Genomic DNA, 26,492 nt, shown 5'->3' on the forward strand with positions numbered 1-26,492 from the left:
GATTTCAGTGATGTCTGGACTTTTTTCTTAACCCCTTATGCTTTGATGGTCAGTGTTCTTGGGTGATCTATGCATCCATCCATTTCTTTTATTTCCAACTCTAACCTTTTAATTGCTGTCTGAGTTATAGACTTTAGTCAGCTAACTCATTAGTAGATACGGATACAGTCTCCTAAAATTCAACTTTGAAACTACCATTTTTATCCTTCAACAAATTCTTGCTGCATTACTTTTATTAGGTGAATGACATCATATCTACAGTTTCTCAAATTAGAAACCTGTGCCACCCCAAATTTGTCTCTTTAGTTACTATTCACATCCAATCATCTAGTTTTAATTTCTAAGTATTATTTTAGAATATTACCTCTTTCTGAATGACACTGTCCCTACATTATGCTCAACTCACTAGGTTACTATAATAGATACTGTTCTTCTTTCTCTATTACAAATATGTCTGTCCTTGAACTTATCTTATACTGAATATATAATATTCCTTCCAATGTGTTTTTGATCACAATATGTTTTTGCTTATAATTCTTTATGACCATACTGTTTAATATAGTAGCAATAGCTACTATATTAAACATTTAAAATTCCAGTCCATTAGATGCATAGGCCACATTTCAAGGTTCAATTATTGCATCACCAATAGCTACATTATTGAACAGAATGATGCAGAATAATTCTATCATTCTATAACATTTTCTTGGGCATCAAAGTCCCATGGCATCTTATGGGATAAGGTTCATGTTTATGAAATTTCATCTGCAGGTTTGCACTATCATCCAGGACAGTTGTCTTACATATGATAACTCAGCAGTTTAGCTACCTTTCATATTATGATATTGCCATTTCAACATAAGTCCTCCAGAGTTGTCAGGATTTGGTGTTAGACACAAGTGAATGCACAGGAGCTTTTGACTACCTTAGCAAAGAAATGGCAGTTACTTCTATTTATGTTTTATTTACCAAAAGTATATATGAGCCTAACTGTATGAAAGTTGGGAGGTATGTATGTGTATTTGGGGTTTGGTGAGGGAAGTTCCATGTATGCTAAGCACTAATAATGTTACCATATGAATCCATATACCAGAAGATGTAATACCTGGAAAAATGCATAACCCCTGTAGAACCCAGAGTTTGAATTCTAACTGGACATTCCTTCTGTGTTTACTCATAGATTTCTTAAAGTAATTGATTGATTACATTTTTTTACTTTTTAAGATGATCTTGCATCTTATAGAACAGTAAAACCAATTCTTATTTAAATTAAAAATAATGCACAGTTAAATAATGCTTTTGCAGTTACTTTGATTGACATCACTTCCCCATGTTTTCTTGAAAATTATATAGAATATACAGATATGAATTGATTCCCATTGAAAATGTATATTAATCTAAAAAAGTGATGCTTCCATGGAAAATCAACAAAATTTATCTGTTCTCTGATTGCTTAGTTTTGTTTTTCTTGATTTTGGCCAATGGAATTATGCACTATGTATATTTATTTCTACTACTTAAAAGCTCCTGACTCTATATTTTGCTTTCTTTTAGCTTAAGTTTTCTATGTCCTATCATTCTTTTCATGATAACTTTGAGTATCCTCATGAATCCTTTAATCTTCATAAAAGAATTGACTCAGTCAAATGCCTCATATATGTGGGTGCATTTTTTTTTTCCTATACTGACTTCTTAAAGCACATATTCTGATTGGTTTATCTTATATTTGTATTTCAGGCATTAACATAGGTCACAATCCACCCTTGATATTGACAATCCTGGTCTAGAAAAGGTGCTCATATTAATATCATATTATTTTGGGGTGAGATTAGGTGATTTTATATGGTAGAAAACATAATTAACCAATGTGTTTCATTCAGAAAAGTTTATAGTTAAAGCAATTTTTCTCTGGAAGAAGTAGGACCAGAGGATCTAACAGATACCACAATAGTATTTTGTGTACATTTTTCTAATACTTTATATATTTACATTCTTTTTTTAGAGGTGGGGTCTCTCTATAAACTAGTTGAACATAGTACTGCAGTGATTGGCTATACCTCTACTGAAACTCAGGAATCTAAGGAGAACAGTTTGAAAACAGTTATGTTCTTTCTGTGGACTGTTAAATTTCTGAGGAGAGAATATAATAAAAAAGACTTGATGGGGCTGGTGGTGGTTGTGGCTCAGTGGTACCTACCTTACATGTTTGCCTAGCACATATAAGGCACTGGTTTGATCCTCAGCTCCACATAAAAATTTAAAAAAAAATGTGTCCCTCTACAACCAAAGTATTTTTAAAAAGGGATTTGATGATCAAGATGTTGGTAGGACCACTGTGCTCAGCAGAAAAAACAATTGTGGAATAAAGCTTTGAAAATCTGTGGCCTGTTTGGAAACTGCTAAGAAAACATGTTCAGTTTATTCAGAGAGAAGGGCATGCTAATAGATCCGACTTGAAAGATTCATTGAAGGAATAGGGTTATAAGGAATATACATCTAGGTAATATAAATTGGCAATGTGACTCAGAAGCTAATATGCTAAATGTTTGGGTCAGGAGGTTTTTAACTCTAAGAACTAGAATACAAATTAAATTTTGTTGTTGTTTTCTTGTCATGAATGTGAATGGTTTGATGTTTTGGTTTGTAGCCTCATGAGATAATGAAGAATTCTGAATTTTTTCATCTTTTTCTCTCTATGCTAGGGCTGTATAAGCTCTAAAAATTATGTTCCCACACAGTAGTATTTCATGCAGGATGGAGGGAAGGGGGCTGTGGCCTGAAAGGAAGCTTTCTCTTCTTGTTGTGTTTTTTTTTTTTTTTTCGTTTTTGTTGTTTTATTTTTTAATCAGTGAGAAAAGTCTGTCCTAGAGAATCAACCAGAGACATTTCCTTCTATCTAATTTGTCTGAGCTGCTTCATTTCCTCTCTCTTAGATGATGACTGGCAAAAGGAAAATAATATTGTTATGATTGGTTTACACCAATTATTACAATCATTATATACTCCTTAGGGCTAGACTTTATTGCTTTCTAACAAAATCGTGGTTCTGTAAGCCGTAAGAAGAAGGTTGTCTCAAAACAAAAAGCACATTCTATTTCAGTGATCAAAACTAAAAGAGGGACTAATAAGAACAACATAATTGTATATGTTAAAGCAAGTAGATGCCAAGTCATTACTTTTACAATGGAAGGGTGAACAAAAAATATATTTCAACTAAAAAATTATTCAGTATGATACAATGTGAAATCATTATATTGAGGATCCCATAAAATGTTTGTCAATTAATTTTGTGACCTTGGTTAGTATTACTTTAATTTATCATGAAATGACTTTAGCTTAATGATTTAAAACTCAAGTCAGGTAGTAAAAGTAGTTGTGTATGAATCCCAGCTTTCCAATTTATAATCCCATATTTAATTTTCTCTAAACTCTGCCTTTTTCTATGTAATATGAGGGTACTTTCCTAATAGAATTTTTTGCAAGGATTATAAAAAGATTATGATTATAAGTTGCTTTGCTCAGTGGCTGGCATAAGTGAATGTACAATAGATATGAGTTATTCTTAAGGAGATTATTTGTGTCTAGAATTACAAATGTATATCTTACATATTTTTACTATGTTTTCTAATGCATTCACATGTTTTAAAACATGGCTGTCATTATTACTTTTTTATACAATTTTTGGCATTTATAAGACAGATTCCATTTGAAACATATAATTATATTGTATGAATACATGTATACATTTTAAACTTCTATTAATATGCAACATATATACATACAAAAATATAAATATAAACAAATAAATATATATCTACACACAAAAACACATCCACACACACATAAAATATACACATTTGTGTGATATCTGACCTCTGAAACTATAATCAACAAGAAAGTAGGTCTGGGAAGACTGGAGTAGGGTAAAAAAGTGGGGAGTAGGGTAAAAAAGAAGATTGTAGAAGGAAACTAATAGGGTTTGCCATAGTGCCAGTCAGAGGCCAAGGAGGCGGGGGTGGGGGGGGACCGGGAGTTCTTAGTAGATAGGAATTTAAAGTTGACTAGAAAAGAAATTTATGCTGAACTTTTAGAAATGGAAGTCAGAAGAATTATCAAGGTACACATTCTAAACTGTAGGGTCAAAAAGGAAAAAAAAAAGAAATCCTTGTAAAGATAAAGAGGAGAAATGATGAGGAAGTCATTTGTTGTATACTTTCATATGGGGCACTTTAAAGCCAACATATATGACATTAACTTAGGACTTACTTCACCTGGTTGTCATCAAACAAGAGAAAAAAATCTAAGTTCAGGAACTGATTATATGGACTGAATTACAAGAAACTAGATGAAAAAGGTATCTCTGAGGAAAAGCAACATTGCAGTGTTCTAAACACAGATGAACATTCTTTTGATATTTTCTTTGTTAAACTTTGGATATTACCATTGAACAGTTTCCTGGAGATGAGCAGTGATAAGATACATTTTGGGGACAATTGTCTATTTGATGATGTACTTTGTCAAGATTGTTATAAGTATTAAACTTGGCAGCTGTCAGGTCAATATCCAGGTCCCAATAAAAATTGCAAAAGGAGCCAAAAAAAAAAAATTCAGAAGCATAGTAGTCTGAGAACTTCGTTATGGGGTCACATATACCTCAACCTCTCCTGGAAACATTATTGCTGTATATCAGAGTGTACCAAGCATCATGATCTAGAGATTAAAAAGATTAGAACATTCATTCATATAGGTAGGCAAAAATATCTCTAGCATTGGAAATTATTCCAGATAGAATGCAGAGAATTTTTAAAAAGAATTAAAAATTCCGTTTGGCTTTTGAAAGGATATATGTCCATTATGTAAAGTATAGGTTAACTGTGTGTTAGAATATGAAAATTTTGCATATCAAAAGCTAAAAATGAAGCTCCATAGCATAGGATATAAGCTAAATATTAGTGATTCTAGTTTGAGTATGATAATCCCCTGAGATATACCTAAATGAGATAAAAAAGGTCCTAGAGTGAGTACCTATTTAAATATTCTAGTAATACAGTTTTGTTTTGAGACAGAAGGCAATTATTCACCTCCTGAGATCCATATTAGAATTTGAAAATTGGCTAGATTCTTAGGTTTTGTTGTGGTATATTCAGAAGAGAATATTCTTATTGGCTCCCGTTCCCAGAGGAGATGATTTCCATCTAAAATTGTAAATATCTTTGTTATAGAGAGAAAATGCTAGATATATTATTAATCTACATATTTCAGTCAGTTTACTTAACAGATATTTATTAGGTATTTATGGAAGAACCTGTGTACTATGGGTGAGCAAAACAGGTAGAGCTCCTACTCCTATGAAACTAATGTCTGGTAGATAAGAAAAATAGTAACTTAAATAAGTACACAAGTACACATTTGATGAGTACTTTGCCAGTAAGGTGCATTCATACTATGGAGGCATTTTTGATCTAGCTAGATAGATCAGAAAAAGCTTTCCTAAATTAATGATACTTGATCTGAAAGCTAAATAAATAAGCACTAATACAGCAGTAATGTCAGTGTAAAAACTGTCAGTACAGTGGCAGAAAAAGTATGGCCCCCATAAGGATTGAGAGAAGGCTTTGTGACTGGGCTATAGAAAGTGAAATGGAATGCAGAACGAAGACCAAAGTGGAGCAAGAACTGTTAATATGAGCCATGCTGTGCTCATATTTTGAAGATAATATTACAAACTCATTACTGAATGTTGACGGAACTCATTGAAGATTTGAGGGGATAAAGGGCAGTTTAGTTTGTTGCCATAGTTGGTGTAAGTAGTAAATTAGAATGCTGTTTTGATAGGAGAAAAGATGATAACAATGATACGGTGGAGCAACATAAAAGAATTTCAGTGATTCCCAGGAAGTACACTCAATAGGGCCTTGTAATTGGTGGCAGCTATGGAAATACATTAATCCTACCTAATATTAGGATAACCTACTGCAGGAAGCATGGTTGACCGACAGCCTCCATCTGTTGCAGTCTTTAATCCATTGCGGCATCAATGCCAAGATCATAATTCCTAGGTATCTGCTCAGCCAGTAACTAAGTGCAGCAAAATCTAGCTATCCTGACTGACTTGGGACAGCTAATGGGTAGTCTTTGCTTGAAGACACACCATTGGCCTGATCAAAACTCTTTCAGAAGTGCATTACAATCTGCACATCTTACTACCCAGTTGTCCTTTCCCACTATTTTTCATGGGTCTTAAAACCTGCATCATCTGCTATAGTATCTTCTGGCCTTCTCTATTTCCCTCTATCCTTCACAGGTTTTTTCTGTAATAAATAAATCTTGCATGCTGTATTAATTTTTTAGAGCTGCTATAAGAAAGTCTTACAAATGGGGTTAAACTTCTGTTGTTTGAAATGAGGGCCATGAGTGAAGAATCTCTTCCAGGCCTTTCTTCATGCTCACATGTCATTCATTTGGTATTCATGTAGTCTCAAAATTTCCTTTTTAATAAGAACACCAGACATAATATATTAAGTTTCACCTTAATGACTCAAGTTTAATTGAATACCTCTGTAAAGACTATCTTTAAGTTGTGATCTAAAGATCACATTCTCCAGTCCTGGGAGTTAGGACCTCAATATGAATATTTGAAAGGCAAAGTTCAACCCATAAAATGCTTTAATCTCTTATCAGTGTTTGCTTCCTGAAGTACTAGAACTGAGAATTGATGGACTGAGTTATGAGAATGAGGTCTAAAAATGAGAGAGATGTCAAATTAGCAAAAATAACTTTTACTATTTATCTTGTATCCAATTTGACTGGACTTCCTGATGAAAATCATAGACAACTAAAATTGTAGCTCACTAACTTATTTACCTACATTACTATGGCAAAAATTATAGTTTCAAATTATTGTTTGGTCAATAATTAGATTCATTATTGGTCACTTTATGATAAAAATAATCAAGACAGATATTCTATATCAATAGTTGTATATTTATTATTGAGGTTTACCCTGTTTTATTATCATGTCTAACCATATACAAAAGAACGTGTATGTGTAATTAATATTCTTCAGTATAGGTTGAATGTGTTATTGAGTAAATTAAGGAATATTATTATTTATATTGTTGATATTTAATACATACCCTACATATATTCCATTAAAATAAAACAAATGGAACAAAAGGTATGAGTCAATTCCAGTGGATACAGCAAGTTGTAACAAGTTACATTGATTTGTACTTTTTTCCTTGTGTAAAGTAGTAAAATTAAATGAAGTCTTATTCTGTTTTGTTTATTTTATGTGGCATACAATTTTTATATACAGTTTTATCAAGCTTATCTTAGTACTTTTATTTTTATACTATCATTACTACATGTAAGAACAGGAAATAGTTCTGACCAAGCTGAGTGTAGTTGAAAATTAAGAAATATTTGTCTATATTAAGACAGGTATTTGGTTACCAACTCAAATATCTAGAAAGAATATGATCAGGATAATTCTTTTGTGCATGCTATGTGCTGGGTGAATGTAATTCAATGTAAGTAACTGTTTAGATTTTAAAATCTTTTGTCCTTTTGGGCTTCCATACATTCTTTCTTGTATTTTGTTACATGAATTTCCTATTTTTATACTTCACTGGGAACCACAAAATATACTTTAATATTAGATAGGTATTTATTCTGTCAAATAGAAAAATATGCATATTATTATGTGGTAATAAATATATAATTATAAACACATATACAGGCAAGTTGAGCTTAGTGAAACATTTATTGGTAAGAAAGAAAATATGGCTATGAAAATTAAAGATTTTAAAGCCCCCTTTACTCTTTTGTTTCAGAATAATATACACTGTATATCAATAGATAAAATTAGACTTTTTCTTGATGATGTATATTATATTTTACTTTTTTTTTGTATTTTAAGTAGCTCATTGGATTAGCACAATAATTTTAAGACTTTATAAGGGTTTTTGACCCTCCTTGAGGAAAAAAAAATCACAGCATATGATAGTAAATATGTTTTGTTGTATTTAATGTTTTATGGTCCTGTAGCTATCGTGACCATGTAGCTATCTCTCCCTATTTGGACTAAGGGAAAACACTTTTCAAGAAGTAGCATATCAGTTCTAAATTCTACTTAATAATACATTGGTTTGATAATTTGATTCATTCTTGTATGAATTAGTACATATTCTAAAATATTAAATTTATTTAAATTGAACTGAGTCCCCCACTTATTTAAAGCTTAACAATATTCTGCCTGTTTATATGAAATAGGTTTCTGTTTTTTAAAAAAATCATGTTTGGAAGATATATTTTATACCCATGATTACAAAAAAGAAACCTACAATACAAAATATATAGATAATATACATATTGACAATATAGACGAGAATAAACAATACAGTGCACAAACCCATGCAATCAAATGTTTACACCATATGGTCAAATGTGTGCACCATACAGAAATACAGAAAACAGTGTTATTATTAAGATTGATTTGAGCTTTCACTGGAAAATTAGCAATTAATTCTAGGTATGATGAAGACCTTTAGAGTAGCAAAAAAGATTTGCTGAAATTAGTTTTTTTACAAAATCCTTAAACTCTGTGTTTATGCCCTTCTGTGTTTTAAGACTTGCCAAAATATCCTGTGACTAGCAATAGCCTAGTTATTAGCAGATTGACTTGGGATATTCCAATATATTTCCATAAATTCTTTTATATGACATTAAATTCTTGACTAAAAATGCCAGAATATTTGGGAAGCCATTTGTTTTAGAAAAGTGAGCAAAAGACTGGCAAAAAGGAGATATTATAACTCTCAGTATCCATAACCAATGTTGCAGTAAGGTTTCAGTCTCTACTGTGTATTCACTTTTTTAAATCAAAGGAAAGCAGAAAACCATCACTCCCTCAACAAATATTTAAGGACCATCTTAATTATTAAATCATTTGGCACAAAAAGTTCAATCTTCTTTCCAGAGGCTATGCTTTTATCCCTTTCTGTTGGTTTTCCTGTTAATTAATTTTGTAAATCTCAGTTAGAGGTTGGTAAATAGACTGTACTGTCCATTGACACGTTTTTTGAAGCCCAAAATATCTAAGGATTTTTTTAAATATTTTTAAAGGATTGTAAACGAAACAGAAAAGTTATATAAATATATGACAGAAAATATATATGGCCCATTAAACCAAAATTACTATCAGTCCTTTAACAGAAAAAGTTTAGACTTCTGATCACAAGGTATGTATAGGTATGCACACACAGACACACCTACATACACACATATACATTCATATACATATTAATATTAATCTAAATTTATTTAATTTTTCACTATATAAGGCTAGCATAAACTTCACACTGCCTTATTTTAGATACTTAAGCAATTACATCCACTTGGTTTTTGTTCTTTCACCTTTGGTTACCTTTGTTTGATATATAAATAGTTGTATAGGTAGTGTGTGGTAGAAATTAGTTTTTTGTCCAGGACTAGTAATATTTTATACATTTAAATTTCTGACACCAGGCATGTTGCGCCCAGAAGCTAGTATACTACCCAGTGCTTATAAACTCTCAAGTATTTGTTGAATGTATATATGTATGCATGTATATGTAGGACACTATCTTCTAGGGGCTCACATGTCGTGTTTGAAAATGCTTATCTTTGAAGTTGGTGCCACTCAATTTGTCATGCAAACCCTCAACAAATATTTTAAAAGCATCTTAACTATATGTATGTTGTGATTATATAATGGTGAATAAAGCAAGTATAGTTGCTCCCCTCATGGAACTTAATGGGAGAGACAGAAAAATCAACACCCACATAAACATATACCCACATGAATGCAAATTGAACTAAATGATTTGAAGGAAAAGAAAAAAGTATTGTAAGAGAAACAATAGAACTCTATTTTATGAAACCCTTTCATATACACAGCTGACAATAATTATATTTAGTATCCTAATATTTTCATTACTTTAGGGCACTATTTCTCAAATTCCAGCATGCATCAAAATCACAAGAAGTATTTGTTAAAAAAGCAGTTTTCTGGCCCCTCTTTTCAAAGTTTGTTGTTCTCTTAAGTCTATTTTGAGCATAAAGATTTTTATTTCTTATAAATTTCTTGGTTAGTATGGTTCTGGGGATCCAGAGAGACACACTTTAAGAACCACTGGTTTAGGATAGAACTTTTCAGCACATTGGAATCACTTGTAGAACTTTAATAAAATAATGATGCTTAATTCCTATTCCTGAAAATTCGAATGCAATTATGTCCTGAGCATGCTACTTTTTAATGGACACTAGGTGATTCTGATGTGTAGCCTGTGATATGTTGCCAGCTACCAGTCTAGAATTTGAGTATATATGTATACATACAGTTTCTTAATGTTGCAAAAAATACCTAATCCTATATAATGATAAGAAGATATGGAGCAAAGCTGGAATAGAAGGCTTTGGTAAAGTTGTACCTGAACTAAGATTTAGAAAATTATCTATCAACACCACCAGTTGTCAGTGACAAAAAAGAGTATGTCAGTCATGGAAACAATCATAGGAATACATTTTGTTTAATGAATCATAAGTAATCCTTGGTGTGAATTATATACTTGAAATATAACCATCTATGTATTGAGTGCCTCCTATGTCAGACACGTAGGGATTATTTATTTTAAATTTAGAATAAAAACTAAGGATCATCTATCCTATATTAAAATAATTTTTGTTCATTAATTTGCGTACTTTGTAGGATGAGAAGAAGAAACCGAAAAACCAGGAGATACGGAGTTTTGGACACAAACATAGAAAACATGGAATTAACACCTCTAGAACAAGATGATGAGGATGATGATAACACCTTGTTTGATGCTAATCATCCTAGAAGGTAAGTATTCAGTAGTTTAATTCCATATATAAGGAAGCAAGTCCTTGCCAAGAAAACTTAAGATGTAGATGTTCACTTAACAGTTTTTATTCTAATTGATATTATTGAGTTCTCTTTAATGAAGTTCTGTGTACTACCCAGCCAATAGCTCACATTCACATTGCTATTCTGAAATAGCCATAAAGAGTACAATACATCTGCCTCCAATATCTTTATTGTAGGTTCCTTTGCAATGCTTTAGTTTTAACTTCTTTATTCTTACAATATGTATTGTGTGTGTTTGTGTGAGGGGGAATTTAGTAATCTTTTTCTTTTTATATTCTGAAGGCATTTTGTTTTCCATTTGAATTATTTTATTTACAAATAGTACTTCAAAACAGAATTGTAGAGTTAATTGTGTTCTGATAGTTTAACTGTGCAAATAAAATATATGTATTTAGATTTATTCTCACTCCATTTTAAGACCTTTCCTAAGATATTTGGATAAATGAAATTACAAGGGTATTGAATTAATGCAAATAGAATGAGAAAAAGATGCAGTGAAGATCCTACACATTAAGTAAAGATATGTTAGGATAAAAAGGGATTTCTTAGGTCAAGGAAAATTATTATCAAGGATCAGGTACAAATTTAAAGAGTACAGAAATCTTGGAATTCAAAAGAAAAGAATGAACAAAACTCAGGCTATTAAATTTCATGTATTTACTATAAATAATGTATAGAATCTAAATTTTATATTTTTGTATTTTAATCAATAAAGGGTATATATATTAAATCCCATATTTTAGTGTATTGTGTATATATGTATTGAGTCATATACACAAATGAAATTTTATGTATATATTATTATAATTTAATATAGAAAAGAAGGAATTACCAATACTACTAAAAATTCCCATGTATTTTTAAAATTTTATTTTTATATATTTATTGTATATATGTGTATGTTTATATACATACATATATAAATATATAAAAGGTATCTGGGGATGTAGCTCAGTTGATAGAGTGCTTGCCAACCCACACACAAGGCCCTAGGTTAAATCCCCAGCACCACCACAAAAAAACAACAACAACCAAAAGACTCATAAGTATATAAAAGAACTTCAAGTAATGACAAAAATTTAGACATTTTATAAAAATATATTTATATAATTTTAATTATACAATTATATTAATATTAGAACTTAGATAGGCAGATGTGAACAAAAGTCTTAACCTCTCATTAAGATCTTAGCCTCTTAAAAAACAAACATGACTAAAATATATACACGTTTATAACATTTGGTTTGGCTCACTAAAAACCCATTAAATTGCCTATAAATGTTGTAGAGTTTTCAACAAGGTTAATATAGTTGATTGATAACTTTTTTTATGCTGTGTATCAGATAAATTTGTGGATTTTCATTTAAGAGTCACTAAATATATTAGGTACTTTATGCATTAGAATTAAAAACTGAATAATATGAAATACAGTTGGGAACAAAGACTTATTAAAGGAGTAACTAATCATATCTCTCATCTTGGGCTCACTCTAAGAAAGTGTTTTAAGGAAGGAGACCCTCACTGTTATACAAAATTACATATAAGAGGAAGTGAGGGGAAAGGGGAAAAAAAACAAGAGAGAGAAATGAATTACAGTAGATGGGGTAGAGAGAGAAGATGGGAGGGGAGGGGAGGAGAGGGGAGGAGGATAGTAGAGGATAGGAAGGGCAGCAGAATACAAAACACACTAGTATGGCAGTATGTAAAAGAGTGGATGTGGAACCGATGTGAATCTGCAATATGTATACGGGGTAAAAATGGGAGTTCATAAGCTGCTTGAATCAAATGTATGAAATATGATATGTCAAGAGCTTTGTAATGTTTTGAACAACTAATAATAAAAAAAAAAGAAAAACACACAATCTGTTCAAATGGGGAAATAATCTATGTAAAAAAAAATAAGATGGCAGTGGAATCTCACTCTTTTTAATATTATTATTATTAAAATTAAAAGTTTTCACAGCTATTATATTGAAATAATTTAGATACATATGAGGCATCTGCTCTATACATAGAAATGGAAGGTAGGAAACAAAATTGTTAACAACTTAAGATTGTCTCCAAGCCAGGCATGGTGGTGCATGCCTATAATACCAGCAGCTCAGGAGGCAGGAGGGTTGCGAGTTCGAAGCCATCCTCAGGAATGGTGAGGCACTAAGCAATTCAATGAGACCCTGTCTCTCAATAAAATACAAAATTGGGCTGAAGATGTAGCACAGTGGTTGAGTACCACTGAGTTCAATCCCCAGGACCAAAAAAAAAAAAAAGATTATCTCCAAAGATGGACTTAATATGAACTCTAGTTCATCTATTTCAGCATGCTAGTTAAAGACAAACTTGCAAAGTTCAATAGTTGTGAAAGGTAATGCCTCACAAATAAAAAAGATCACGTATAATTATATGCCAACAGATTTGATAACCTAGAAGAAAAGTAAATGCCTAGGATTGTACAACCAAAATCTAATCAAGGATAAATTGAAACCTCAACAGACTAATAACGAAAGGAGATGAAATCGGTAAATTAAAATTCCCCAAGAAGTGTGCATGGTAGCACATATGCCTATAACCTCAGCTGTTCAGGAGGGTGAGGCAGGATAATTATGTGTTTGAGGCTAGCTTAGGTAACATAATAAGGTCCTGTCTAAAGCAGAGAAACAAAAAATCCCAAGACAAAGTACTTCACCAAGTTAATCATAACAAATTTTCAAAAAAAAAAAATCAATGCCAGTCTTTCTCAAAAGATTTTTTCTTTACTAAGGGAACATACCAAAGATACAACAAATGAAAGTTATAGGTTAATATACCCTTGATGAACAAAGTTGCCAAAATTCTCAATGAAACTCTACCGAACTGAATTCAATAGAATATTTAAGTGAGACCAAATGGGATTTGTCCCTGGAATGCAAGGATATTTCAAGATATGCAAGTCAATCCATAATATACATTAGTTTTAAAAAAAGATAAAAATATTTTTGTCTCAGAAGACATTGAAAAGCATTTGATAAAGTATAAATCTATTTATGAACATGTTCAACCAGATACATTTATAAGGAGTTTAATGCTATAGAGACCATTTATGAAAAATCACCAATAACATCATAGTCAGTGGGGAAAAACTGAATTATTTTTTGGTAGGACCAGATACAAGCAAAGGATGCTTACTTTTGCTACTTCTATTCAATATAGTTTTAAAGGTCCTACCTACATAGTAATTTGACAAGAAAAATAAATAAAAATCACCCAAATTATAAAGGAAGAAGTAAAGTTATATCTGCAATGACATGATTATCTATATAGGAAACTCTAAAAATTAAACAAAAATAAACTGTTAGAACTACTAAATAATTTAAAATTTTGTAAGGTATAAAATTAGCATCCAAAGATCAGTCATGTAAATGAGTTATTCTTTGAAAAATAATAATTAAAAAAAATCCAATTCTTAGTAGCAGTGAAAGGCTGGCATAGCTCAATGTCTACGTAGAGCATGTGCTTAACATGCATGAGGCCCCATGTTTGATCCACAACACCAAAAGTGGAAAATCCCCCCTAATAGGAAAGGAAGTTATGAAATACTTAATAATAGATTTAACCAAATAAGCAAAATATTTATGTGCTTAAATTTATAAAATACTAGTGAAGGAAATAAAAGAGGACACAGATAAAAGTCAACTGTGTTTATGGATTGGAAAAATTAAATATTGTTAAAAATGTTCATCACTACCCAAAGTGATATACAGATTCAATGTAACATCCCAACTACATTCTTTTCAGAAATAGAAAAAGAATCCTTAAAATTCATATGCAACTACAAAGGACTCCAAATAGCCAAAGCAATATGAGAAAGAAAAACAAAGCAGAGGATCACAATCCTTTTTTTTCTACAGTACAGTTCTACAGTAATTCAAACAGTATGATACTCAAATACAAACAGAAGATTAGAAGCCCAGAAATAAATCCACATATCTATGGTCAATTTATTTTTCCACATGAGTGCAAAGACACAATAGGAAAGAATAATCTTTTCCATAAATTTTAGTGAGAAAACTGTCATCTTCATGCAGAAGAATGAAATGAAACCATTCTTTTTTGCCATATACAAAAATTAATCAAAATGGATTAAAGACTTACATATATGGCTTCCATAAAAGATTTCCAAAAAGACATGAGGAAAAAATTTTTGACATTGGTCTGGGTAATGATGTTTTGAACATGATCCCAGAAATCACAGGCAACAAAATAATTAGGGCTGCATCTAACTAAAAAGGTTCCACACAATCAACAGAGTAAAAAGGCAACCTATGTAATAGCAGGAAACATAGTTTGTTTGTTTTTTTTAATTTTTAATTATTTTATTTGTTCTTTCTTATATATACATAGAGTAGGTTATATTTTGACATATATACATGGAGTATAAGTTCTAATTAGGATCCCATTCTTGTGGTCGTACATGATGTGGAGTTTTCACTGGTCATGTATTCATATGTGAATATAGGAAAAATTATGTCTGATTCATTCTACTGTCTTTCTTATGCCCATTCTCCCTCCATTTCCTTCATTCCCCTTTGTCTAATCCAATGAACTTCTGTTTTTAATATCCCTTATATAAAATGTTTGTGAATAAATGTATTTCAGATCTCAGAGATTTTTGGACTTTGGAATTTTTGCCTGAAGATTTGGATTTTAGATATTTGGATGTATACAAACTATGTATACTTACATATTACATATTGTATCTCTCTATATATACAAATAGATCATGTAGCATTTGTATTTTTGTGTCAGGATCTTTCTTTCTCTCTCTTTCTCTCTCTATATCTCTCTCCATACACACACACACACACACACACACACACACACACGTAAAGAGAGGCTTTAATATCTAATATTTATATAGAAGCTATGTAACTCAATAGCAAAATAAAACAGAACAAATAACCTGATTCAAAAGTGGGCAAAAGACAGTAGAGTATTATAAATATAGTTAATGAGAGTACATTGCATACTTGACATTTGCTATTAGGGTAAATCTTTATTGTTCTCACCAGAAAAATAAATGATAGTTTTTGAGGTGAAAATGTTTTTAGCTTGTTTGTGATTGTTTCACATACTGCATGAATATCAAAACATCTAAGTATACCTATTAATATTAACAATTTTTATTTGTCAACTATATCTCAGTAGAGATGAGAAAGAGAAAAGGAGACATATCTTTTTGGGGGAGGGCGGGGGTGTGGGGGAGCACTTAACCATTGAACTACCATCCCCAGCTCTTTTTATTTCTTATTTTGAGACAGAGTCTAAGTTGCTTAGGGCCTCTCAGCCTCACTAAGTCATTGAGGCTGGCTTTAAACTTATGATTCTCCTGCCTTAGCCTCCCAAGTCATTGGGATTACAAGCAGATGCCACTGCACCCAGCTAAGAAAACATATCTTGAAACACTTGTAATGCATTCTATTCATGCTTCTCATCAATTATTCTACAGGTGATGAAAATTCATTCTGAAAATCTTAAGACATGGGAAAAAAAGTTGTGTTATAAAGATTTCTCTGTTGGGTTGGAGGAGAACAGGGTAAGTAGTAAGAGGATAAGAAAGAAGAGCATTTAGAGGGGGCAAATACATGGAGTGACTTGAATTATTCAAGGGGCTTTGGAATGTATTATCAGTGGGATCTAGGTATTCTGTTTTCATGGCAAAGGAGAAGAAATACTAAGGAAGAAGCAATAATGAAATCTTCATGAGCTTTTTAGTAGTCTGACCCAATTTATTTCATAAATAAATAATTTTAGTTTACAGATCTACGTAAAGTAAGGAGGAGGAAAATAGTTGTTTTAGTCAGTTTTTTTTTTTTTTTTTTTGCCACTGTGACTAAAAGATCTGACCAAAACAACTGTAGAGGAGAAAAAGGTTATTTGAGGGCTCACAGTTTCAGAGGTCTTAGTTGGTGTAGCAGGCCAGCTCCATTCCTTGGAGCTTAAGAGGAAGCAGAAGATCATGGTGCAAGAGTGTAGCAAAGGGAAGCATTCACATTGTGATCAGAAAACAGAGAAATAGTTCTCTACTCGTCAGATACAAATATAGACCCCAAAACCACACCCTTACTTCCTTACCTCCTCCAGGTACACCCTGCTTTCAATTACCACTCAGTTAATCCCATCAGGCAATTAATTCACTATTGGGTTAAGATTCTTATAACCCAATCATTTATCTTCTGAACTCTCTTGCATTGTCTCACGTGTGAACTTTTGGGGGACACCTCATACTCAAACCGTAACAATCATAACTTGTATCTACTCATTCATCTCTCCAGTAAATGAATATTGTAGCAGCTATTCAGGTGCCAAGCACCAGTGTGGATGCTTGGGATGTATTTGAGCAAAAAACAGGAAAAAAAAATCTTAACTTTGTGATGTTTAGCTTATAGTGGGGAAAAGATAACATTGTGAGGTTGATAATTCATTTTATTTTCCATTTACATCTTCCTGTTTGATTTTTCTTCTTCAAAGAACATATATTCATGCATTACTTTTTAAAAAATATTTTTTGTATAGAAATAAATTCAAACTTATAGTAAAAACATTACAAAGAAAGTCCTAGATGCTTTTTACTCAAATTCAACCATTCTTAACATTTTATTTTGTTCTTTTTCTTTCATACTATGGATATAGAAGAGCTCATACCACTCATTTGTATTTACCTGATGTTATGTTTCCTCATAATTAGATTCAGGTTATGCATTTTTTATTGAACTGCTAAAGAGAACATGCATGATAACTGAAGACCACAGGGTGTTCACTTGTCCTTCATTGCAGTGTTAATTGTTATGCACCTTTTGAAGGTTTTATCCAACTTCTTCACTATGTTACTCTTTTCTCTCCCTCAAAATTAATCGGGATATATTTTTAAATCATGAAAAATTTCCATTTTCATAAAAAATTTTTCCTGTGTGTACTATTTATCATGATTTTGCACAATCTAACCTTTGACTAGATAGTGGCAAAATGATGATTTTCTAACTTCAGTATTTTCTCCATGGCAACTAGTCAGCATTAATTTTCTACCATAAGCAAATGTTGTTTATTTTTTTAATCTATCTACATATCTATCTATCTATCTCTCATGGACTAATGAATGGCATTCTTGTTTTCAGAGGTTTGTAATTCATTTATCTATTTGTTTATTTGGATTCCAAGTGATCCCAGAAGTCACCAGTAGTAGCATTACCAAATGATTTCTGTTCCCTTGTGACTTCATCCTTTATTTATTTATTTTTAATCTCCTTACTATCCCAGGATCATTTTGTACCCCCACCCATGAAATCAACTATTTCTCCAAGGAATTCTCATTCCTTTGAGTGGACCTAGTAAGCTCTTTGAGACTGGGGTATCTTGGTTTCTATAGACCTTTTCACCAGAGACCGGTCTGTGAATGTATATATATATACATGCATCCTTGTGTGTGTGTGTGTGTGTGTGTGTGTATTATGGATGTGTGTGTGTGTATATATATATATATATATGTATGTGTGTGTATATATATATATACACACACACATATACATATACATAATTTAGATAGTATTCCTTCAGACCTCCCTTTTCAGTCTATACTTATTGGTTTGGTTTGGTTTTGAATTATCTTTCCATAATTGTATTCTTCTTCCATCATGAGATCCCTGACTTCCAACATCAATACTTTTACCAACTTGTTCAATCCTATAATAAAACTACAGTAATTTCTGAACTTTTTTGCCTATTAATTACATTGCTTAATAAATAAACCTTCTGAGAAGAGTTTATGATGTTCTCCAGTTTTTTTTTCACAACCCCATCGTGTCCAAGACTGAAAGTATTTATTCAGATATGGCCTTCATAATGTAATTTGTCTTAGCAGTCATTTGAAATATAATAATGCCTTTCAGTTTACTTTGTTTCTGGTTTCCCTTCTTCTAGTATAAAAAACATGAATATGCATCCAACAGTTAATATTCTCAATAAAATTTAATCACACGTATGCATACTTGTCTTATGTCCTTATCACTTCATTCTTCCCACGATACCCTTTGTACATGATCAATTTATTATCTGGCTTATCCTCCCTATAGTCTTTTGATAATGGTTGACAGAAATACTTATTTCTTATGTATAACTTATTTATTACACAATAGGCAGTATACTTCTTATGCTCTATATGCTTTTTTGTTGTGCTTAATATCTCTTGCAAGTCATGGCATATAATTTCACAGTTATATTTTTATTTCTATAATTGTATGAGTACTATATAGTAGGTATATTTCATAGCTTATTCATTCATCCATGATTTGACATTTAGGTTGTTTTAAATTATTTTATAATTATAAATAATATTATAATTAATAACCTTGTGCATATATATTTTTGTATTGCTGAGCTTTCTAGGAGTGATACTAGATTAGTCCATTTTATGTTATTATAATAAAATACCTGCAGCTAGGTAACTTTATAAAGAAAAGAGGTTCAATGGCCTGCATCTTGTGATGGTCTTTTTTTTAGTAGAGTACTTAGACTGTGAGAGCATCACATAGTAAGAGACAGGGAGTATGCATGTTGTCTCTTTTTTTTTTTCTGTAAAATTAACAACATGGGTTGTCCACTCTAATGACCTTATTTAATTCTAATTACCTCCTAAAGGCCCCACAATTAAATACCAAAGTCAGATTTAAATTTTTGCCATCTTAATACCTCACAGTTGGGATTACATTTTAACACAGAAACCCTTAGGGGATACACTCAAATCATGTTCAGATCATACCAGATATTATGGGTCAAAAAGTGTGAAGTCAGTTTTAACCATGAGGAATTTGAGGCAATATTTCAATGGATAGAGCAAATTGCATGGAATCATTCTTTATGAAAATCAGTGATTCTGTCATGTGTCCCAGGCCCTGTATGAAGCTGTGGGGTTATACTGGTGAACAAAAAATGCACAATATGGCCAGTTGTGTAGTTAACAATCTAGTATATATACTAGGCTAGCAATATAGAACAACAGCATCTTTGAGATACTAGATATCAGCTTTTTACTTCTTGTTCTCCTCCTCCTCCTCCTTCATCCTTCTTCCTTCTTTCTTCCTTTCTTCCTTCCTTCCTTCCTTCCCTCCTGCTCCTCCTCCTCCTCCTTCTTCTTTTTTTGGTACTGGGGATTGAAACCAGAAAATCATAGATGCTTTAACACTGAGCCACACCCTCAGCCTTTTATTTATTTATTTATTTATTTATTTTAGGCAGATTTTTGCTAAGTTGATTAGGGCCTCATTGAGTTGCTGAGGCTGACTCAAACTTGTGATCCTCCTACCTCAGTCTCCTGAGTTACTGGGATTATAGGCATGTGACACCATGCCTGGCTAACATTTTCATTTTTCAACCTTGCTCAAATCAGTAAGCATGTACTTTCTAAGCCAGGCTCACATTTCTTTTTAAAAATGAAAAACAATTATGGATATTTCAGGATGCAAAAAAGCAAAGACAAGAATTATAGTTTTTGTATTTTCTTTTTATTCTCTTCCCTTTGTTGTTTGCTTTTTCATTTTGTTTTGTTTTGTTTTCAGGTGTTAGTGATCAAACCTAAAGCCTTGCACATTCCAGGCAAGGCTCTATCACTGAGCTACATACCCAGCCTATTCTCTGCTTCAAACAATTATAGATATTATTTAAGTAAACACACTGATACTAGAATTCTTCTGTAACTTACTTCAAAATCCCAGCCAAGGGCTGGGGATGTGGCTCAAGCGGTAGCGCGCTCGCCTGGCATGCATGCGGCCCGGGTTCGATCCTCAGCACCACATACCAACAAAGTTGTTGTGTCCGCCGAGAACTAAAAAAAAATAAATATTAAAAATTCTCTCTCTCTCTCTCTCCTCTCTCACTCTCTCTTTAAAAAAAAAAAAAAATCCCAGCCAATATGAAACGTTTTTTCTTTCTTTCTGTATTTCACTTTATAAAATGTGGCTACATTTCTTCCTACTGGGCAGTATTTTCATAGTGGTGTAGGTGGAGGTATGTTTATTCCTGTGACTTTCTTGGTCTTAGAAATTACTTCCTAGAATGAGATCTATACAGTCCTGACCCATTACTTAATTGAAGCTGATATGATGTGCAAGACATCTGATTTTTTAAATGTTGATATTAGAAATAAACATGCAAATCTGACAGTGGATTCAATATTCTGAATGTCTCTTGGGAAAGTTGAACATAGATCTTAATGTGATTAATGAAAAATGATAAGCTTGGTTAATGACATTCCCTTTTCCCAAATAAATGATGAAAAATATTATACTTGTATTGAGATAGTACTATCACATATTTGTAGGATCTGAAAAAGAAATTTGACCAAGGGGTTGCCAGAATAGCATTGTGAATGTCTACATCCTAATGTCTAGAACCTGTAAGTACCTTAAGTTACATGACTAAGGGGATTTAAGATTGCCAATCAGCTCATTTTAAAATAGGAGAATGTCTTGGATTATGTTCATATTATGAGTCAAGTTATTCTGATTGTTGTTGCTTTATAGTAAGCTGTAATATTAGGTACAACTACCTCCTATATTAAGTATAACATTAGTATAACATCAATTTTATAGATATTCTCTGTTAACATAAGTTCCCAACTATTTTTAGATTAAGAGGTTTTACATTAATTAGTTTTAAATTTTTTCAATGCTTTTTTAGCATATATATGTTAAAATTATGTTTTACCCTTTAATCAGTAAACATGGTGAATTTCATGGATTGATAATTGAAGGTCAAAACAATGTAACATTCCTGAGATAAATCCTATTTTATCATGATATCCTCCTTATACATTGTTGCTAATGTTTTCTTAATGGTTTTTGCCTCCTATAACTATATATGTAATAGATGTATACATCTATTTACCTACCTGTATATGTGTAGATGGAAAACATCTATATTTTTATAGTGTTTGACTTTTTTGATGTTAAAATGTTGCAGTTCTCATAAAAAGTCAAATTATATAAATATGCAAATATATATGAATATGCCACAGTGAAATACACCATTCTGTATACTTAATCATACACCAATTAAAAAAAAATAAACAATAAAAGTGTGTTAGGAAATCATAGGTGTTCATCTACTTTAAAAAAAAAATATTAGTTTAACATTGGTATTATTTCTTCCTTAAATGTTTGATAGAACTCATGAGTGAAATAAATCATCAAGGAATGGAATTTTTTAGAGTACTTTGGTAATAAATTCAGTTTCTTTAATGCATATAGGACTATTTTGTTTCTTCTTGTGTTATTGGAAAATTTTATTTTTTAAGACAATTTACCATAATTTTACAAACATGATTGTGCAACTGATTGAAAAATAGCTGCTTTCCTTACACTTATTTAAATACTTAAATATATATGCCTACATATAGAAAGATAAAGATACATACAGAAAGGGTCACTATACAATAAGTATCAGAAATGCTATTTTTTAATAAAACCTGTATCTTCAGTTGTATTTGACATATTAAAAGTATTCATAAACAGTATTTCCTTTTACCATTTATTCTATTGCCTTCTTTTTTCTTTAACTTTTCTCACTTTAGTCTTTCTCCTTCTTCTGCTGACCTTTAATACCAAGCTGTCTAGTAGCCACATTCATCTTTTTAAAGATACAAAGTGAAATAGTAGAAAAGTTGAGAAATGTGGCATACTCTTTGCTGTTGTTGTTACTGTTATAAATAACACTGCCTTCAGATTACTACAAATATCTTGTGATGGATGAAGTAGGTTTTACAGTCATTTTTATAGCAAATCCTTGGGTGCCTATGGTTTCCTGTTGCTATACTGATTATATTAGTTACCTATTTTGTCAACCAGAGCAAATGAGAATAAGCCATTAAAGAATACCAGGAAACAAAACCATTGCTGTTTGAAATTTATCCTTGTACTGAAAGGATCTCTTTGCTGACTCTGATATTCCTGAAGAATTGTTTTAAAGTATTGAATATATTATAAAAATAATTTAAAATATTCTCTAGGACTGGGGATGTAGCTCAAATATTTTACTTTTGCCTAGCATGCATGAGGCCCTTAGTTAAAGCCTCAGTCTACTAAATAAACAGTCAATCCACCCAAACCCACAAATTATTAAATAAATGCACTGTTGAGAACTTTAACTCTTAGTGAAAGTCTGTTAACCTATCTAATTAGAAGTTTATTTAAGATACATATTTTCTTAAGTGCCTTTTCTTAATAAAACAACATTTGAGCCATTTCAAAATTCTAGGAAAACAGATTAGATACATGGTTATGATATTAATCCACGAACCAATTAATAGAGCCATATCCCCTGCCCTATTTTGTATTTTATTTAGAGACAGGGTCTCACTGATTTGTAGTATGTTAAGCAAAATAAGTCAGACTGAGAAAGTCAACGGTTATTTGTTTTCTCTCTTGTGTGGAAGCTAGGGGGAAAAAAGCAGGAGGTCAGGCTCACATGAAAATAGGAAGGAGTCCAGTAGAGTAGAGGAAGGTGACTCTGGAGGAAAGGAGAGGAGAAAAATGAGGACAGGGGAGCCAGCAGGTAATGAAATTGACAAAGTTGTGTTATGTGCATGTATAAATATATGAAAAGGAAGCCCACTATTAAGTAAAATTATAATACATCAATTATAAAAAAGAATTATATATATATATATATATATATATATATATATATATATATATATATTAGGGGATATTGTTGACTAGAATTCTAAGGGATAAATTAACATGCTGTTCTGCAAATGTTCATTATTGGGTGAGTCTAGATGTTGCTCTTCAAGTAAATATTTTGTTTAAAACTATTTAAGGCACGCCCCGCCCGAACCTGCAGTGGGCCTCCGCCATCCGGGCTCCCCCGGAAGGCATAGCGCTCGCTCTGGGAGCAGCTGCTTCTCCCTCCCGGTCCCTAACCACGCGGCCACAGCTGACCGGCTCCACAGGTGGCACCGCAGCGGGTGCAGAAGTCAAGTCCCGGAGCCAGCAATCGATTTTGCAAGCGGTGGTCACCCTGAGCGGCTTGGGCCGCCCCGCCCGAACCCGCAGTCGGCCTCCGCCATCCGGGCTCCCCCGGGAGGCATAGCGCTCGCTCTGAGAGCAGCCGCTTCTACCGCCCGGTCCCTAACCACGCGGCCACAGCGACCCGGCTCCACAGCTGGCACAGCGGCGGGTGCAGAAGTCAAGTCCCAGAGCCAGCATTCGCTTTTGCAAGCGGTGGTCACCCTGAGCGGCTTGGGCTGCCCCGCCCGAACCTGTAGTCGGCCGCCGCCAATTTCCAGCGAAATTGAGGGGCTCCAGACAGATTTCCATCCTGCAAAGTTCGACTGCGGGAGCTCCTTTTTTCTGCACGGAGGGGCGCATAGCCTGATAGGCAATCGCCCTGCGGCTGGAGTCTGTGGCGCGCACTGGGGAGTGGCAAGGTGCCGGAGCGGGGGGAGCAAAGATTCCTGCGGCCCACTGGAAAGACAGGCCAGGGGGTAAATTTCAAAAACACAACAATTGCACCAAGCAGAAAGAAACGCGAGCAGTATGAAAAGACAAGGAAAGAAAGGACTACAAGCAATGCAGGTCAACTCAACATTAGAAGAGGTAATAGCTGCAACTGATGGAATGTCAGATAAAGAGTTCAGGATATACATGCTTCAGATTATCTGGAGTCTCAAGGAAGACATGAGACAGCAAAATCAGACAATGAAAGATCACATTGACAAACAAATCCAGGCAGTAAGAGATCAATTTCACAGGGAGATAGAGGTAATAAAAAACAAACAAATAGAAATCCTAGAAATGCAGGAAACAATAAACCAACTTAAAAACCCAATTGAGAATACTACCAGCAGAGTAGATCACTTAGAAGAGAGAATATCAGACAATGAAAACACAGTATTTCAACTGGAAAAGAACATAGACAACTCAGCAAGTCTGCTAAGAAACCATGAGCAGAACATCCAAGAAATATGGGACAATATCAAAAGACCAAATTTAAGAGTCATTGGGATACAAGAAGGCACAGACCTCCAAACCAAAGGAATAAACAGTCTATTCAGTGAAATAATACGAGAAAACTTCCCAGACTTGAAGAATGAGAGAGAATCCCAAATCCTAGAAGCCTACAGGACGCCGAATATGCAAAATCATAAGAGATCCACACCTAGACACATTATAATGAAGATGTCCAACATACAGAATAGGAGAGAATTTTAAAAGCTGCAAGAGAAAGAAAGCAGATTACATTTAGGGGTAAACCAATCAGGATAACAGCTGATCTCTCAACACAGACTCTGAAAGCTAGAAGATCCTGGAATAACATATTTCAAACACTGAAAGAAAATGGGTTCCAACCAAGAATCGTGCATCCAGCGAAATTAAGCTTCAGGATAGAAGATGAAATTAAAACCTTCCACGATAAACAAAAGTTAAAAGAATTCACAGCTAGAAAACCATCTCTTCAAAAAATCCTTGGCAAAACATTACAGGAAGAGGAAATGGAAAATAACATTGAAAACCAACAATGGGAGGTAGGACAGTAAAGGGGGGAAAGTAGTCAAAGAGGATAACAAATCAGGTTTAGTAACATCAATAAATAAATATGGCTAGAAGAACAAACCATATCTCAATAATAACCCTAAATGTTAATGGCTTAAACTCACCAATCAAGAGACACAGGCTAGCAGAATGGATCACAAAACAAGACCCAACAATATGCTGCCTACAGGAGACGCATCTGATAGGAAAAGATATTCATAGACTGAAGGTGAAAGGTTGGGAAAAATCATACCACTCATATGGACTGCGGAAACAAACAGGAGTGGCCATACTCATATCTAATAAAATAGATTTCAAACCAAAGTTAATCAAAAGGGATAAAAAAGGACACGTCATACTGCTCAAGGGAACCATACACCAACAAGACATAACAATCATAAATATATATGCCCCAAATAATGGCGCAGCTGTGTTCATCAAGCAAACTCTTCTCAAGTTTAAGAGTCTAATAGACCACCATACAATAATCATGGGAGACTTCAACACACCTCTCTCACCACTGGACAGATCTTCCAAACAAAAGTTAAATAAGGAAACTATAGAACTCAATAACACAACAATCTAGACTTAATTGACATATACAGACTACACCACCCAACATCAAGTAGTTACACTTTTTTCTCAGCAGCACATGGAACCTTCTCAAAAATAGACCATATAATATGTCACAGGGCAACTCTTAGACAATATAAAGGGGTAGAGATAACACCATGCATCTTATCTGATCACAATGGAATGAAACTGAAATTCAATGATAAAAGTAGGAAGGAAAAATCAAGCATCAATTGGAGAATGTACAATAGGTTGCTGAATGATCAATGGGTTTTAGAAGACATCAAGGAGGAAATTAAAAACTTCCTAGAGTTAAATGAAAACACAGACACAACATATCGGAACCTATGGGACACATTGAAAGCAGTTCTAAGAGGAAAATTCATTGCTTGGAGTTCATTCCTCAAAAAAAGAAAAAACCAACAAATAAA

The 26,492-nt window shown here is 32.9% G+C and overlaps 1 protein-coding gene across 2 annotated transcripts in view; it reads left to right on the forward strand.

Moving 5' to 3' along the window:
* Fam174a (family with sequence similarity 174 member A) overlaps positions 1-26,492 on the forward strand; it is a 56,151-nt gene that overhangs the window by 8,349 nt on the left and 21,310 nt on the right. Inside the window, exon 2 of one of the 2 annotated variants that reach the window (XM_077796322.1) lies at positions 10,751-10,885. In XM_077796322.1, the coding sequence (XP_077652448.1) occupies positions 10,751-10,885 (135 nt within the window). Of the gene's footprint in view, positions 1-10,750; positions 10,890-26,492 lie in introns of those variants that run through there. The other variant, XM_026385906.2, reaches the window with a different exon arrangement.

The sequence above is a fragment of the Urocitellus parryii genome, chromosome 1, assembly GCF_045843805.1.
Source record: "Urocitellus parryii isolate mUroPar1 chromosome 1, mUroPar1.hap1, whole genome shotgun sequence".
Classification (NCBI taxonomy): Eukaryota; Metazoa; Chordata; class Mammalia; order Rodentia; family Sciuridae; genus Urocitellus; species Urocitellus parryii.